General features: G+C 49.9%; 1 protein-coding gene across 7 annotated transcripts in view; it reads right to left on the bottom strand.

Moving 5' to 3' along the window:
* The window catches only part of SPATA21 (spermatogenesis associated 21), a 29,887-nt gene that overhangs the window by 6,651 nt on the left and 10,528 nt on the right, over positions 1–12,708 (bottom strand). For 3 of the 7 annotated variants that reach the window (XM_038531853.1, XM_038531855.1, XM_038531856.1), the window contains 5 exons: positions 12,013–12,392; positions 11,554–11,654; positions 9,404–9,541; positions 6,986–7,057; positions 6,753–6,870 (listed from right to left, as the gene is read on the bottom strand). In XM_038531853.1, coding sequence (XP_038387781.1) covers positions 6,753–6,870; positions 6,986–7,057; positions 9,404–9,541; positions 11,554–11,654; positions 12,013–12,392 — 809 coding nt within the window. Of the gene's footprint in view, positions 1–2,426; positions 2,667–6,752; positions 6,871–6,985; positions 7,058–9,403; positions 9,542–11,553; positions 11,655–12,012; positions 12,393–12,708 lie in introns of those variants that run through there. The other 4 variants (XR_005356136.1, XM_038531857.1, XR_005356135.1 and 1 more) reach the window with 4 other exon arrangements.

Below are 12,708 nucleotides of genomic sequence, written 5' to 3'. Positions count from 1 at the left end.
AATTAGTAGAGCTCTTAGATGAGTTCTTTTTCAGTAGTTGGGACTAAATCAGCCCTATAGTAGAGACTATACTGGATCCTCCCTGACAAAGCTTTAAAACCTTGAACAAGGGACACCTGCCTGGCTCAGTTGGTACAGCATGTGGCTCTTGATCTCAGGGTCATGAATATGAGCCCCATGTTGGGGGTAGAGTTTACTTAAAATAAAATAAAATAGAATAAAATAAAACAAAACAAAGCCTTGAAAAAGAAAAGACAATCCTCAGTAACTTAACCACCTGCTCTCGGGTTCAATTCTTTTTTTTTTTTTTTTTACGATTTATTTATTTAATCATGAGAGATACAGAGAGATAGAGGCAGAGAGACACAGGCAGAAGGAGAAGCAGGCTCCTCACAGGGACTGATGTGGGACTCAATCCTGGATCCCAGGATCACACCCTGAGCCTAAGGCAGATGCTCAACTGCTGAGCCATCCAAGTGTCCCTCGAGTTCAATTCTTTAAAGAACAAAATACACTCAATAAAGGAAGTGCCATAATATCTAGCATCCAATAAAAAATTAGCAGACATAAGAAGCAGGAAAGTGACCAATAAAAAAAGAAAAATAAGTTTATATAATCAGATACAGAAATGGCAAAGATGATGGAATTAGCAGAAGACCTTAAATGAGCTATTATAATTATGCTCAAGGATTTAAAGGAAATATGAACATGAGGAGAAGAGTAAAACTGTGAAATAGAACCAAATGAGGGGCACCTGGATAGCTCAGTGGTTGAGTGCCTGCCTTTGGCTCAGGTTGTGGTCCTGGACCAAGTGTGTCTCTCATTAATAAATAAATTTAAAAAATTTTAAATATATATATTTTGAAATAGAACCAAGTGAAATATTTAAATATGAAAAAATGCAATAGCTGAAATGAAAAATTCATTGGATAAGTTTAAAGGAGGTTAGAAAAAAATAGAAAAAAATAAAGGAGCTTAGATACAGCAAAGAAAAGATCAGCAAACTTGAATACTTAGCAATAGAAATTCAAAGTGAAGCACAGAGAGAAAATTCGAGATACAAGGATCACAGCCTGCTCAATGACTGATGAAACAATTTTAAGTGCTATGGAATTGGAGTCCTAGAAGGAGAGGAGGGGGGCATATGAAAATATTACTTATAGAAAAATGTACCCAAAAAAGAGAATTATGATAAAAGCTATGAATTATAAATAAATCCAAGAAGTTCAATGACCCCAAAGTAGGATGAATACAAACTGAATTGACCTAGTCTTGGGACTAAGACTGAGTCAGTGAACTATGGGACATCATGCTTACATTTGTTCTTTTTTTTTTTCTTTTTTTTAATTTTTTTTTAATTTTTATTTATTTATGATAGCCACAGAGAGAGAGAGAGAGAGAGAGGCAGAGACACAGGCAGAGGGAGAAGCAGGCTCCATGCACCGGGAGCCCAATGTGGGATTTGATCCCTGGTCTCCAGGATCGAACCCTGGGCCAAAGGCAGGCACCAAACCGCTGCGCCACCCAGGGATCCCTCTTTTTTTTTTTTTCTTAAGGATTTATTTATGCAAGAGAGAGTGTGTGAGAGAGAACGAGCAGGGGGGAATGGCAGAGGCAGAGGGAGAAGCAGAGTCCCAGCTGAGAAGGGAGCCGGATGTGGGGGCTCAATCCCAGGACCCCAGGATCATGACTACCTGAGCCACAGGCAGATCCTTAACTGACAGAGCCACTCAGGCACCCAGATTTGTTTTTTCTACTTGTTACACTTGTTTTACCCCCTTCTAGAGCTATCTTATTTCACAAATTCTAACTTGAATTTCTCCCCATAGTCACTAGCTAAGGTTTTTTTTTTTTTTTATGATTTTATTTATTTATTCATGAGAGACACAGAGAGGCAGAGACAAAGACAGAGGGAGAAGCAGGCTCCCTGCAGGGAGCCCGATGCGGGACTTGATCCCAGGACCCCGGGATCATGCCCTGAGCCAAAGGAAGATGCTCAACCACTGAGCCATTCAGGTGCCTCTAGCTAGGCTTTTAATATATGACATTCATAGGAAAGTTTCAGGTAGTGGGGAAATGAAGGAGTTCAGGGCATTCCACTGCAAAACAGGGCACTTGGACATGTGGTTATTTTAGTTAAAAGCACTTGAGGGGCACCTGGGTGACTTAGTTGGTTAAATGACTGAGTGATAGCCCATCCCTTCAAGAACAACTGATATAGCATTTGTTGATAAAATTAAAGCTTTCAAGAAAAAGTTAGAATTTTGGGAAACTTAAATCCATTAACATGGTTGTGTACATGTCAGACAAAATAGCATTTGGCAGTGAAAATGAATGAACTATAGCCACACACAACAATTCTAATGCTTAGACTTTTCTGATATTAGTGGTGATATTAATTAAAATATAATATCATAGTGTATATATATACTAGCAAATATATATTTATTAATTAAAATGAAACATGTCAACATTTAGAAGATACGCAATACTTTCCAAACGCCCAGTGCGTGTTACAAAAACTCAAAGAAGAGCCATTCAAACTACAACACAGACGAGTGGATTCTTTCATTTAAGTACAGGGACTTCCAGCTGGCAGTCCATAGAGCATGCCGCTCTTGATCTCAGGATCGAGAGTTTGAGCCCCATGTTGGGTGTAGAGAGTGCTTTAAAAAAAAAAAAAAAAGATTTTACTTATTTATTCGTGAGAGACACAGAGAGAGGCAGAGACACAGGCAGAGGGAGAAACAGGCTCCATGCAGGGAGCCCAATGCGGGACTCGATCCCAGGACCCCGGGATCATGCCCTGAGCCAAAGGCAGATGCTCAACCACTGAGCCACCTAGGTGGCCCCTTGAGAGTGATTAAATAAATAGACTTTAAAAATATGAAAGAGTATAGGGGCACTTGGGTGGCTCAGTCTGTTGAGCACCTGACTTGGTTTCGGCTCAGGTCATAATCTCAGAGTTGTGAGATCAAGCCGCGCATCCGGCTCCTTGCTCAGCATGGAGTCGGCTTGGGATTCTTTGCTCCTTCCCCTCCCTCCCCCTCTGCTCCTCTCCATGCCCTCCTTCTCTAAAAATAAATAAAGAAAATCTTTTAAAAAAATAAATAAAAATGTACCAAAAGTTCATTGATTTGGTTTCTGATTCTACATCTTTTTTTTTAAGATTTATTTATTTTATTTTTTAATTTTTATTTATTTATGATAGTCACACAGAGAGAGAGAGGCAGAGACATAGGCAGAGGGAGAAGCAGGCTCCATGCACCGGGAGCCCGATGTGGGATTCCATCCTGGGTCTCCAGGATCAGGCTCTGGGCCAAAGGCAGGCGCTAAACCGCTGTGCCACCCAGGGATCCCTGATTCTACATCTTAACCATATAAGGCTCTACCACTTATCAAGTCTGGTGCAATATCAAAGAAAAAAATGCACACGATATGTAGGTATAAATGAAAAGGCTAGTAAAATACTCCCCCATCCTGTGATTTATTTGTGCGGCCAGAGTTCTGTATACACTTCAAGCACAGCAACGTATTGCAACAGATTGAATGCAAAGCAAATATGAGACGGAAAACCGTCTTCTTTTCTGCCAGACTCTGAAGAGATTTGCAATATTGTGTGACAATGCCATTTGTCTGGGTGGCTCAGTGGTTGAATGTCGGCCTTCGGCTCAGGCTGTGATCCCAGGGTCCTGGGATCGAGCCCCGTGTCGTCGGGTTCCCCTGCTCCGTGGGGAGCCTGCTTCTCCCTCTCACTCTGCCCCTCCCCCTGCTCACGCACACACGAGTCCTCTATCTCTCTCCAATAAATAAAATCTTTTTTTAAAAGGGGTGTTGGCCATAAAGTTTAAAAACTACAGCTCTGGAGAAACTCTTGCCCATGTGTCCCAGGAGACATATATGAGAATATTCACACTGTCTCTACCACAGCTGGAAACTGAACGCAGCCCTAACTCCTATCAGCAGAATGAATAAGCATATTGTGATACAGTCGCACGTAATAGTACGGAGCAGTGAGAAGGACAAATGATCGATAATTACCCACAAGAACGTGAAGAGATCACAAAAGCGTAACGTGGAGGAGAACCAACAGGTAGCAAAAGACTACAGTAGGAGTCCGCTCATATAAAGTTTATGAAAAGCTGAACAATGAAGTGTTCAGGAGTACAAACAAGTGGGAGTCAAGAGCAGAAAGCTCCACTCCATGTCTCATAGTAATGGTGGGATTATAAAATGGTACAACCACTGGGGGAAAAAATTCTGGCGAGTTCTCCGAAGTAAAATGCACCTGCCTGCAATTCCCCTCTGCATATTCAGCCAAGAGAAACAAATGGATGTGTCCACCCAAGGACTTGTACAAAAAATGTTAGTGGCAGTTTTATTCATTATAAGCCCCCACTGGGGACCGCTGAGAAACCCATCAGTAAAGAGATGGATGAATCAACCGTGGGAGGTCCGTGGGTGGAACACCACTCGGCAATAGAAAGGGGTGGACAGGGGATCCCTCAGTGGCTCAGCGGTTTGGTGCCTGCCTTTGGCCCAGGGCGCAATCCTGGAGACCTGGGATCCAGTCCCACGTCGGGCTCCCTGCATGGAGCCTGCTTCTCCCTCTGCCTGTGTCTCTGCCTCTCTCTTTTTTCTCTGCGTCTCTTGTGAATAAATAAATAAAATCTTAAAAAAAAAAAAGAAAGAAGAAAGAAAGAAAGAAAGAAGAAAGAAAAAAAGAAAGAAAGAAAAAGAAAGAGAGGGATCCCTGGGTGGCGCAGCGGTTTGGCGCCTGCCTTTGGCCCAGGGCGCGATCCTGGAGACCCGGGATCGAATCCCACATCGGGCTCCCGGTGCATGGAGCCTGCTTCTCCCTCTGCCTGTGTCTCTGCCTCTCTCTCTCTCTCTCTCTCTCTCTCTCTGTGACTATCATAAATAAATTAAAAAAAATAAAAATAAAAAATAAAAAAAAAGAAAAAGAAAGAGAAAGAAAGAAAGAAAGAAAGAAAGAAAGAAAGAAAGAAAGAAAGAAAGAAAGAAAGAAAGAGAAAGAAAGAAAGAGGTGAACACCGACATCCACAACGACATGGACAAGTGGAGAAGCTGACACTGGGCGCTTCTATGGGTGTGAGGTTGCCAAAAGGGAAAACCAATCCGTGATGGAAAACAAACCAGGAGAGTGATTGCCTCCGCAGGGGTGGGTTCGGAGACCGACTGGCAAGGATCCTGAGGGGCACTTTCAGGAGTGATGGTAAAGTTCTACATAACTTGAGAGGGGGGTTCAGGTTGCTCGGGTGTGAGCATTTGCTGAGAGTCACACGCTAGTGATGTGTGTGTTTCACCTGTATGTAAATTATACCTCAAATAATGAAAAAAGCCCTAAATAAGCAACGATCTTTAGTTATTGATACGTATGCTCAAGTATTTAGAGAATACTGAAGATCATTTATCTTGAAATGAATAAAAAATTACCCAAATGGATTGATGAATAGAGGGATGGGTAGATAAAACAAGCATGGGAGAAAGGCAACGGTGGAATCTAGGTGGTGCGCATATAAACGTTCACTGTGAAATTCTCTTCATTTTGCTGTGTATTTGAAATTTTCGGTAAACAAAGGGAAAAAAACAAGCAGTGAAAATTTAAAACAGAAAGCAAGAGAGTAATGGTTAGTTCTTATTTGGGGAGAGAGTGCTTTGTGATTGGGGGAGGGCACACAGGGCTTCGATGTTATTGGAAATGATCTATTTTTAAAGACTTTTTTTTTTTTTTTAAATTTCAGAGAGAGAGAGCGCGTGCAAGCATGAGCAGGGGCAGGGCCGGACTGAGGGAAAAGCAGATTCCCCACCGAGCAGGGACCCCGATGAGGACTCGATCCCGGGACTCTGGGATCCTGACCTGAGCCGAAGGCAGATGCTTAACTGACTGAGCCACCCAGGAGTCCCAGAAATGATCTATTTGTAAACTGGGGAAATGGACACATGGGGAATTTGTTTTGTTGTTTTTAAAATTATACATTTATGTTCTTCAGAATCATATATATTTAGAGTGATTTATAGATGCTGGGAGGAAAAAAGACCTTTTGTCTTGGGATTGCCAAGGTGATGTTGCTGAAATAGCCTGCTCTCTTTCCCCCTCCTCTGGCCCCATGCGGACGAGGCCTGGTCTCAGTGGCAGGGACAAGCCTCTATGTGACACACAGAGAGACCAGCTGGGCCATTTTGCCAGCACGCTTTGCTTTTAGCCCTGGAGTGTTGATGTTCCTTTTGTATGTAGCTATACCTTCCTTAGCTGAACCACTACCACCACCCCAGCCCACTCTGGAGACATGCGGAGGCTTCCATCCCCAGCGCTCTCTGGCCCCAGGCAGTCTCCACCACATTCCTGTTCAGGGATGCTGTGTGGGGTACCGCAAGAAAGAATTCCTCTTATTGCTGAATCTGTTCGACTAGAGGGGTAGGAGCATGGGGCTGACGGTTGGCATCCTTCCCACTGTGAGAAGAGCCTAGCTGAGCTTGAATTCAGGGTACAGAGATGAGCAGGAGAGATAGCCTTCCTGGTATCATCTGATCTCCTGGATCCAGCCGTTCTTGCAGCCATGATCGGTTATGTGAGCCAATATAGTCCCTTTTTGCTTAAACCAGTTTTATGTGGATGTTTTTCACTTGCAACTAAGAGTCCTAACTCTCAAAGTTCCTCAGCTGCCCAAAATACTAGGAGCCATTTCTGTGTCTGCAACCCTCCACCCCCAACCACCAGCCCCACTCACTTGGTGATCTCCTCTAAGGCTGTCTCAGGTAAGGCCAGCATCTCCACCAGCAGGGACAGGATCTCAAAGAATAGGGTGTGGGGGTTGGGGGGAGCCATGTCTGCCAGGGCGTTCTGTTCTGGGGACATGGGATGATGTCTGCAATTACCATTTGGTAGTTCCGGAGGCCCACTGTCCACCAGCCACCAAGCTCCTCACCAAGCTCCCCTTCCTCTGGGCTTGTCCCTACTCACCCACGGAGCAGAAGAAGCGCCTGGTGTCTGTCAGCACAGCCAGGAAGTCCTTGAAGCCTACACGACCATCCCCTGCAGAGGCCAGAGGTAGAACAGTGGGCAGGGGCCTTCCAGAGTGGGCCCAGGCATTGCAGCCTGGGCACGGTTATTATCATTTACTCAATGGGTTTGGTTATAAAACACACAGGAGACACGTATGCCACACGTATATAGCACACATTCAATGCAGCAAGTGCAGTGCACACTGAAAAGTAGAAGGTGAAAATTAAAATCTCCAGTGTTGGAACCTCCCAGATCCTAGAGGCAGCAGCATGGGCTCACATCCCTGGTCCTTCACTTACTATCCATGAGACCTTGGCAAAGCCCCAAACCCCCCTAGGCCTTAACTTTCTCATCTATAGGGTGAGGATAACCATTACCTATCTCATGGGAGATCGAACGAAGCAAAGTGCTTAGAACAGGGCTGTGTGTATTATACAAGTTCACTAAATGTCATTAACTGTTATTATTACCAAGTGCTAGTCACTGCATGAGAATTCTATACCCACAAGATTCCCACCTCGGCCTTCCAGGCCCTTCAGGACCTGCTCTATTACCTGTCTCCAGTCTCACCTGGGGCCAAGCACCCCCAGCATAGATCTCTTCTTCCACTGGGGCCATGTTCCCTGCTCTGGGCCTTTGCACATGCTGCTTCTTCCTAGAATCCTCTCCACTGCCCTCCAAACCTTTAGTCAACATCCTATGCATGCTTCTGCTTGACCGTCCCTGCCCCAGAGACGTCAGATCTGACTGGGTCAGCTGCCCACTACACACTCATAAAACCCTGTATTTCAACCACAACTCATAAGGTCTGGAATTTAATGGAGGTGCCGGAAGGCAGGGACTGGGTCTGTTTGGTTCTGCACTATTGTCCTCAGGGCTTAAGACGGGAAGATCTTGGGGGCGCCTGGCTGGCTCGATTGGTGGAACACGCGACTCTTGATCTCAGGGTTGTGATTTTAAGCCCCACATTGGGGGTAGAGATTACGTAAATAAATAAAACTTTTATTTATTTATTATTTATTTATTTATTTATTTAATTTTATTTTTTTTAATAAAACTTTTAATACAAGACGGGTACGTCAGGGCTCCTGGGTGGCTCAGTGGTTGAGCATCTGCCTTTGGGTCAGGTCATGACCCCAGGGTCCTGAGATGGAGTCCCCCATCAGGCTCCCCGCAGGGAGCCTGCTTCTCCCTCTGCCTCTCTCTGTGTCTCTCATGAATAAATAAATAAAATCTTAAAAAAAAAAAGACAAGTAAGTCTCAGCAGATGTTTTCTGAACTACTAGACAGATGAATGGTCTCTAATCACCCTCTGGAGGTGCCTCTTATTCCCATGTCACAGATGGAGCCCAAGGCACAGAGAAAAGCAAACTGTTGCCGAAGAGTCATATAGGGGCAGAGCTGGGCTGAATTTCGGGCTTGTGTGTGTGGATTCGCCCCCGTGCAGTGATGGAGTGTGCCCAGGCCCCTACAGCCCCACTGCTCCCCATGCCCTGTGTCCAGCCAACCAAACCACATGGGGTTCCTCTCATGCTGCATTCTCTTCCCTTTGCGTATTTTATTTCTAGCAAGAGGAATGCCCTTCTTCCTTCGGTCCCTGCCTAATCAGTATTTAAGCTTTTACAATTTGGCTCAAGCATCACCTCCTCCAGGAAGCCTTCCTTCCTGATCCCTTCCTCCAAGCCACCTTAAGCGCTGCTTCCTTTGGTGACTCTCACTCCTGTGTCACTATGTGAGCATCTCAAATGCAGGTCTCCTGGGTCTTACATATCTCTCCATTCTCAGTGCCCAGCACAGAAATGTGCAAACAGTGGGCATTTAATAAATATTTACTGGATGAATAATACTAGCAGCTCAGTGTCTCCTGGATACATTCTGTGCACCAGGCATTGAGCTCAAAGCTCTGCCTGGATTATCTCTTTTGCTTTGCAGCAGCCTGGTGAGATGGATACTGCTCTCAGCCCCATTATACAGACACTGAGGCTTGGTGGACTTCAGTGACTTGTCCAATGTCACACAGCTGGTCAAATCGATTCATGGGAGAATGTCCTGTGGAGCACACACGCAGGCCTAGAAGGGAGGGATCTCAGAGATCACCTACATCCTGGGGTCAAGAGGTAGGTCACGGTCATCTCTGAGTCCCCAGCACCTGGCACTGAGTAGGTGCTCAGAGAGCATTAACTTTGGGGGCCGGGACCAGCTACATCGTTTGTGGGTGCCGGTGCAAAATGGACACGCAGGATGGGGCCCCTCACCCAAAAATTTATGAAAAATCTCCAGACCTGCAACAGCAGAGCATCAAACCACACGCAGGCCGCAAAGGCCTCACCTTGCTGGCCCCGCCCGGGACTCCGGAGGACACCTCCCCCGACTCACCATCGACATCAGCACTCATCAGGGCGTCCTCTACTTGAGCCGGCGTCAGGGAGATGCCCACCAGCAGCAGGATGTTCCCCAGGCTCTGTGCATCCACCTCGCCATGGCCATTGAAGATCTCAAAGTAACTGCGGAAGGCTGGGGCGGACAGCGGGGTCACGTGAGGCGAGGACACGCCTGGTTCCCACCTCGTCCATCTCGCCCCTTCCAACCACCCTCCTGTCCTGCATCCTGTACCCCTATGGCTGGGCAGGGGGGCACAGGCAACTATGAGAGTGGCAGTGGAAGGCGCAGCCACACTTGCTCACTCCGCTCTATTCCAGGGTCAGGCCAAGGGTTCAGCGGGTGTGCAAAAGCTAAGCTCGTTAGTGACCTTCACTTTGTGCCAGGAGCACACCCACGTTAGGACACCCCTACCACGTGCCAGGCACTGTGCTAGGCTCTCTAGAGCCACGTGTTCCTTTAATTCTTACAACAGCCTCGTGGGAGCGGAATGCTTGTTCCTTTGGCCATGGTAGGGAAACTGAGGCTTACAGCAATGCCACCGAAATTCTTCTGTTGAAGCCCTAACCGCCAGTACCTTAGAGTGTGACTGCGTTTAGTGACAGGGCCTTTAAAGAGGTGGTTAAGTTAAAATGAGACAGTAACGTGGGCCCTAACTCAATCTGACTGGGGTCCTTATAAGAAAAGGACATGTTGGGATTCCTGGGTGGCACAGAGGTTTGGCGCCTGCCTTTGGCCCAGGGCGTGATCCTGGAGACCCGGGATCGAATCCCACATCGGGCTCCCGGTGCATGGAGCCTGCTTCTCCCTCTGCCTATGTCTCTGCCTCTCTCTCTCTCTCTCTCTCTCTCTCTGTGACTATCATAAATAAATAAAAATTAAAAAAAAAAAAAGAAAAGGACATGTGGAAACACAAGAGACACCGGCATGTGTGCGCAGAGGAAAGTCCACGTGAGGACACAGGAGAAGGCGGCCACTTGTAGGCCGAGGGGAGAGGCCTCAGGAGAAACCAAATCTGCTGACACCCTGATCTGAGCCTGTGACCTCCTGATCTGTGTGATGCTCCACTACGGCAGCGCAAGCCGACCATTCACAACTGCCACGGGCAAGTCACCGTACATCTCTGAGCCTCGATTTTCTTATCTGTGAGAGGGGCAGAGCGGTCCATCCTCCGAGAGCAGTTGTGTTAATTCAGTGCCTGGCACGTGGTAGCTCCCTGACACACAGAACTGAAATGGGGAGGGGAAGGGGGACTAGGGTCTAGGGTTGGGGGCAGTGGGGACCCACCAAGGGCAGGCACACCAAAAAAGGGGAAGAACAGAATGGTTCTTAAAATCAGATGTGACCGTAGTGCTTGGTGGTTTGGGCCATCAGAGCGGGGCAGCTGGAGGGGGCGGACGGTCGGTCGTGGTGGGAACCCCGCGTCTCTGCGCCACAGAAGGATGTTGCCCGTGAACTCTGCTCTAGGGTGTGGGGCAGAAGGGCCTCTCCGAAAATGGCTAGAGGGTTGTAATGCTAAAGGAGCGAGGAGGGGGTCATGGAGAGCCAGAGAGCGCGTTCAGGAAGTCAGAAGAAGGGGCCAGTGGAGAGGCCACAGATCTGGGGGAGGAGTGAAGGGCGGAGGGAGGACAGACAGGGATCTGCGGGGCCTGGGCTGGGGCTCAGAGCTCCCTCCTCCTCCTCCTCCTGGGGGCAAGTGGGGTCCTGTGGCCCAGCGCCAAGAACGATGGAGACGAAGGGCACAGAGTCTCCCCCAGGCGGTTGTTCAGAACTTTAGCATTTTTTGGAGGGGGTGGGGAGGTTGTGGTGGGAAATGGGACTTGTCCAGGGTCCCCTTGTCTTGTTACACTGTGAGGGATGGTCTAGGGCAGCGGGGGAGCCCCAGAGCCCTGCCTCCCCCCCTCCCCAAGCCGCCTCCAAAGGCCACGGGGGCCGATGGGCTTGGGTTGCAGGAGCCAGAAATGCCTCCGAAACATAAAGAAGTGTGCAGGACCCGCTCCACTTACTCGGAGAGGTGGCTCTGGACCTGGAAGAGGATTGGACCCCAGGGAGAGGGCCCAGGGTTCGCTCTGGCTCCCCCCCCCCCCCCGGCCGTGGCCCAGGGCTGTGGTGGGCATCGGGCTTCCCGGGCAGGCCTGCGCCCTCACCTTCCTCCTGCCTCACGGTGAGCTGCTCCTCGAGCCTCTCGAGCCTCTCGTCCCAGGTCTGGTAGAGCGTGAAGAGGCCGCGCTCCTCCAGCTCCTGGCTGCTGAGGACAGGCCCCGGCACAGGGCACACATCCAGCCACCCCGCCCCGGCCCACCCCGGCCCGGCGGCCCCCAAGCGCGAGGAGAGGGCCAGGGGAAGGGGGGGCCCGGGAGGACCCGGAGGGGGGGGCTCCGGGAGGTCAGGGGGCCTCGGAGTGACCCGGGGGAGGACGAGGCAGGGGTCAGGGGACGTGAAGGGGAGGGACACGCCATCGGGGAATTAGAAAGAGAAAAGCTGGCAGGGATGGGGGAAAGGAGCTACGCAGGAGGGGACCCCGAGAGGGAACAGGTGCGGTGGCAGGGGCAAGAGTCTAGACGGGAGCCGCCAGGGACGGCGCGCCCTCTCGGGGTGGCCCCTACCGCGCCTTGGTGCCGGTCAGGCTCCTGTCCCCGCTCCAGGGCTCCGCTCTTCTCCAGCCCGTGTCCAGGCCTGCGAAGGGCCCCGAGGCCGGGCCGGGGGACCCCCGGGGGGCAGGCGCCCGGGCCCAGGAGGGAGCCATGGCAGGGGCCGAGGCCGGGCTCTGAGGCAGGGCTGGGGGCAGGCTCTGGGGGGCCGAGGCGGGCGCGGGGGTCAGGGTCCGCGGGGACCTCCGGGCCTTGGCCGCCCTCCGGCGGGTGGCCTCCTCCTCCTCCACTTGGAGCAAGCACTTCATGAAGCCCTGCCGGAGGTTCCCGAGGGTCTGGGCCCCTGCGGCCACCCTGGGCTCCGGAGGCCGCTTCTGCACTGTGTCCCTCACCTCCTGGGGACAGGACAGGGGCGTGGGTCCGGGAGGCCTCCAGCCACCAGACTGTCCCACAAAGCTTCCCCTGCCACTCGCTCTCCGCCGCAGCCTCGCACTGCCCGTCCTGTCTGGGCCCCCGGAGGATCCCCTGCAAACCTCCCGTGCACCCGCCTGGGCTCTGCTGTCCCCCAGCGCCACGAGCCGGGGCCTCGAGTGGGTCACCGCCGCCCCATCACTCGTTTCTTTCGCTGGGATCAGCACAGCCTCCGTGGCCGTGTCCATACCGGCCACTTGCCGCCTGACCAGAGGGTAAGCTTCACGAGGGCAGGACTCG

This window comes from Canis lupus, chromosome 2 (genome assembly GCF_011100685.1).
Source record: "Canis lupus familiaris isolate Mischka breed German Shepherd chromosome 2, alternate assembly UU_Cfam_GSD_1.0, whole genome shotgun sequence".
Taxonomy (NCBI): Eukaryota; Metazoa; Chordata; class Mammalia; order Carnivora; family Canidae; genus Canis; species Canis lupus.
This window is presented reverse-complemented; position numbering and strand designations above follow the sequence as displayed.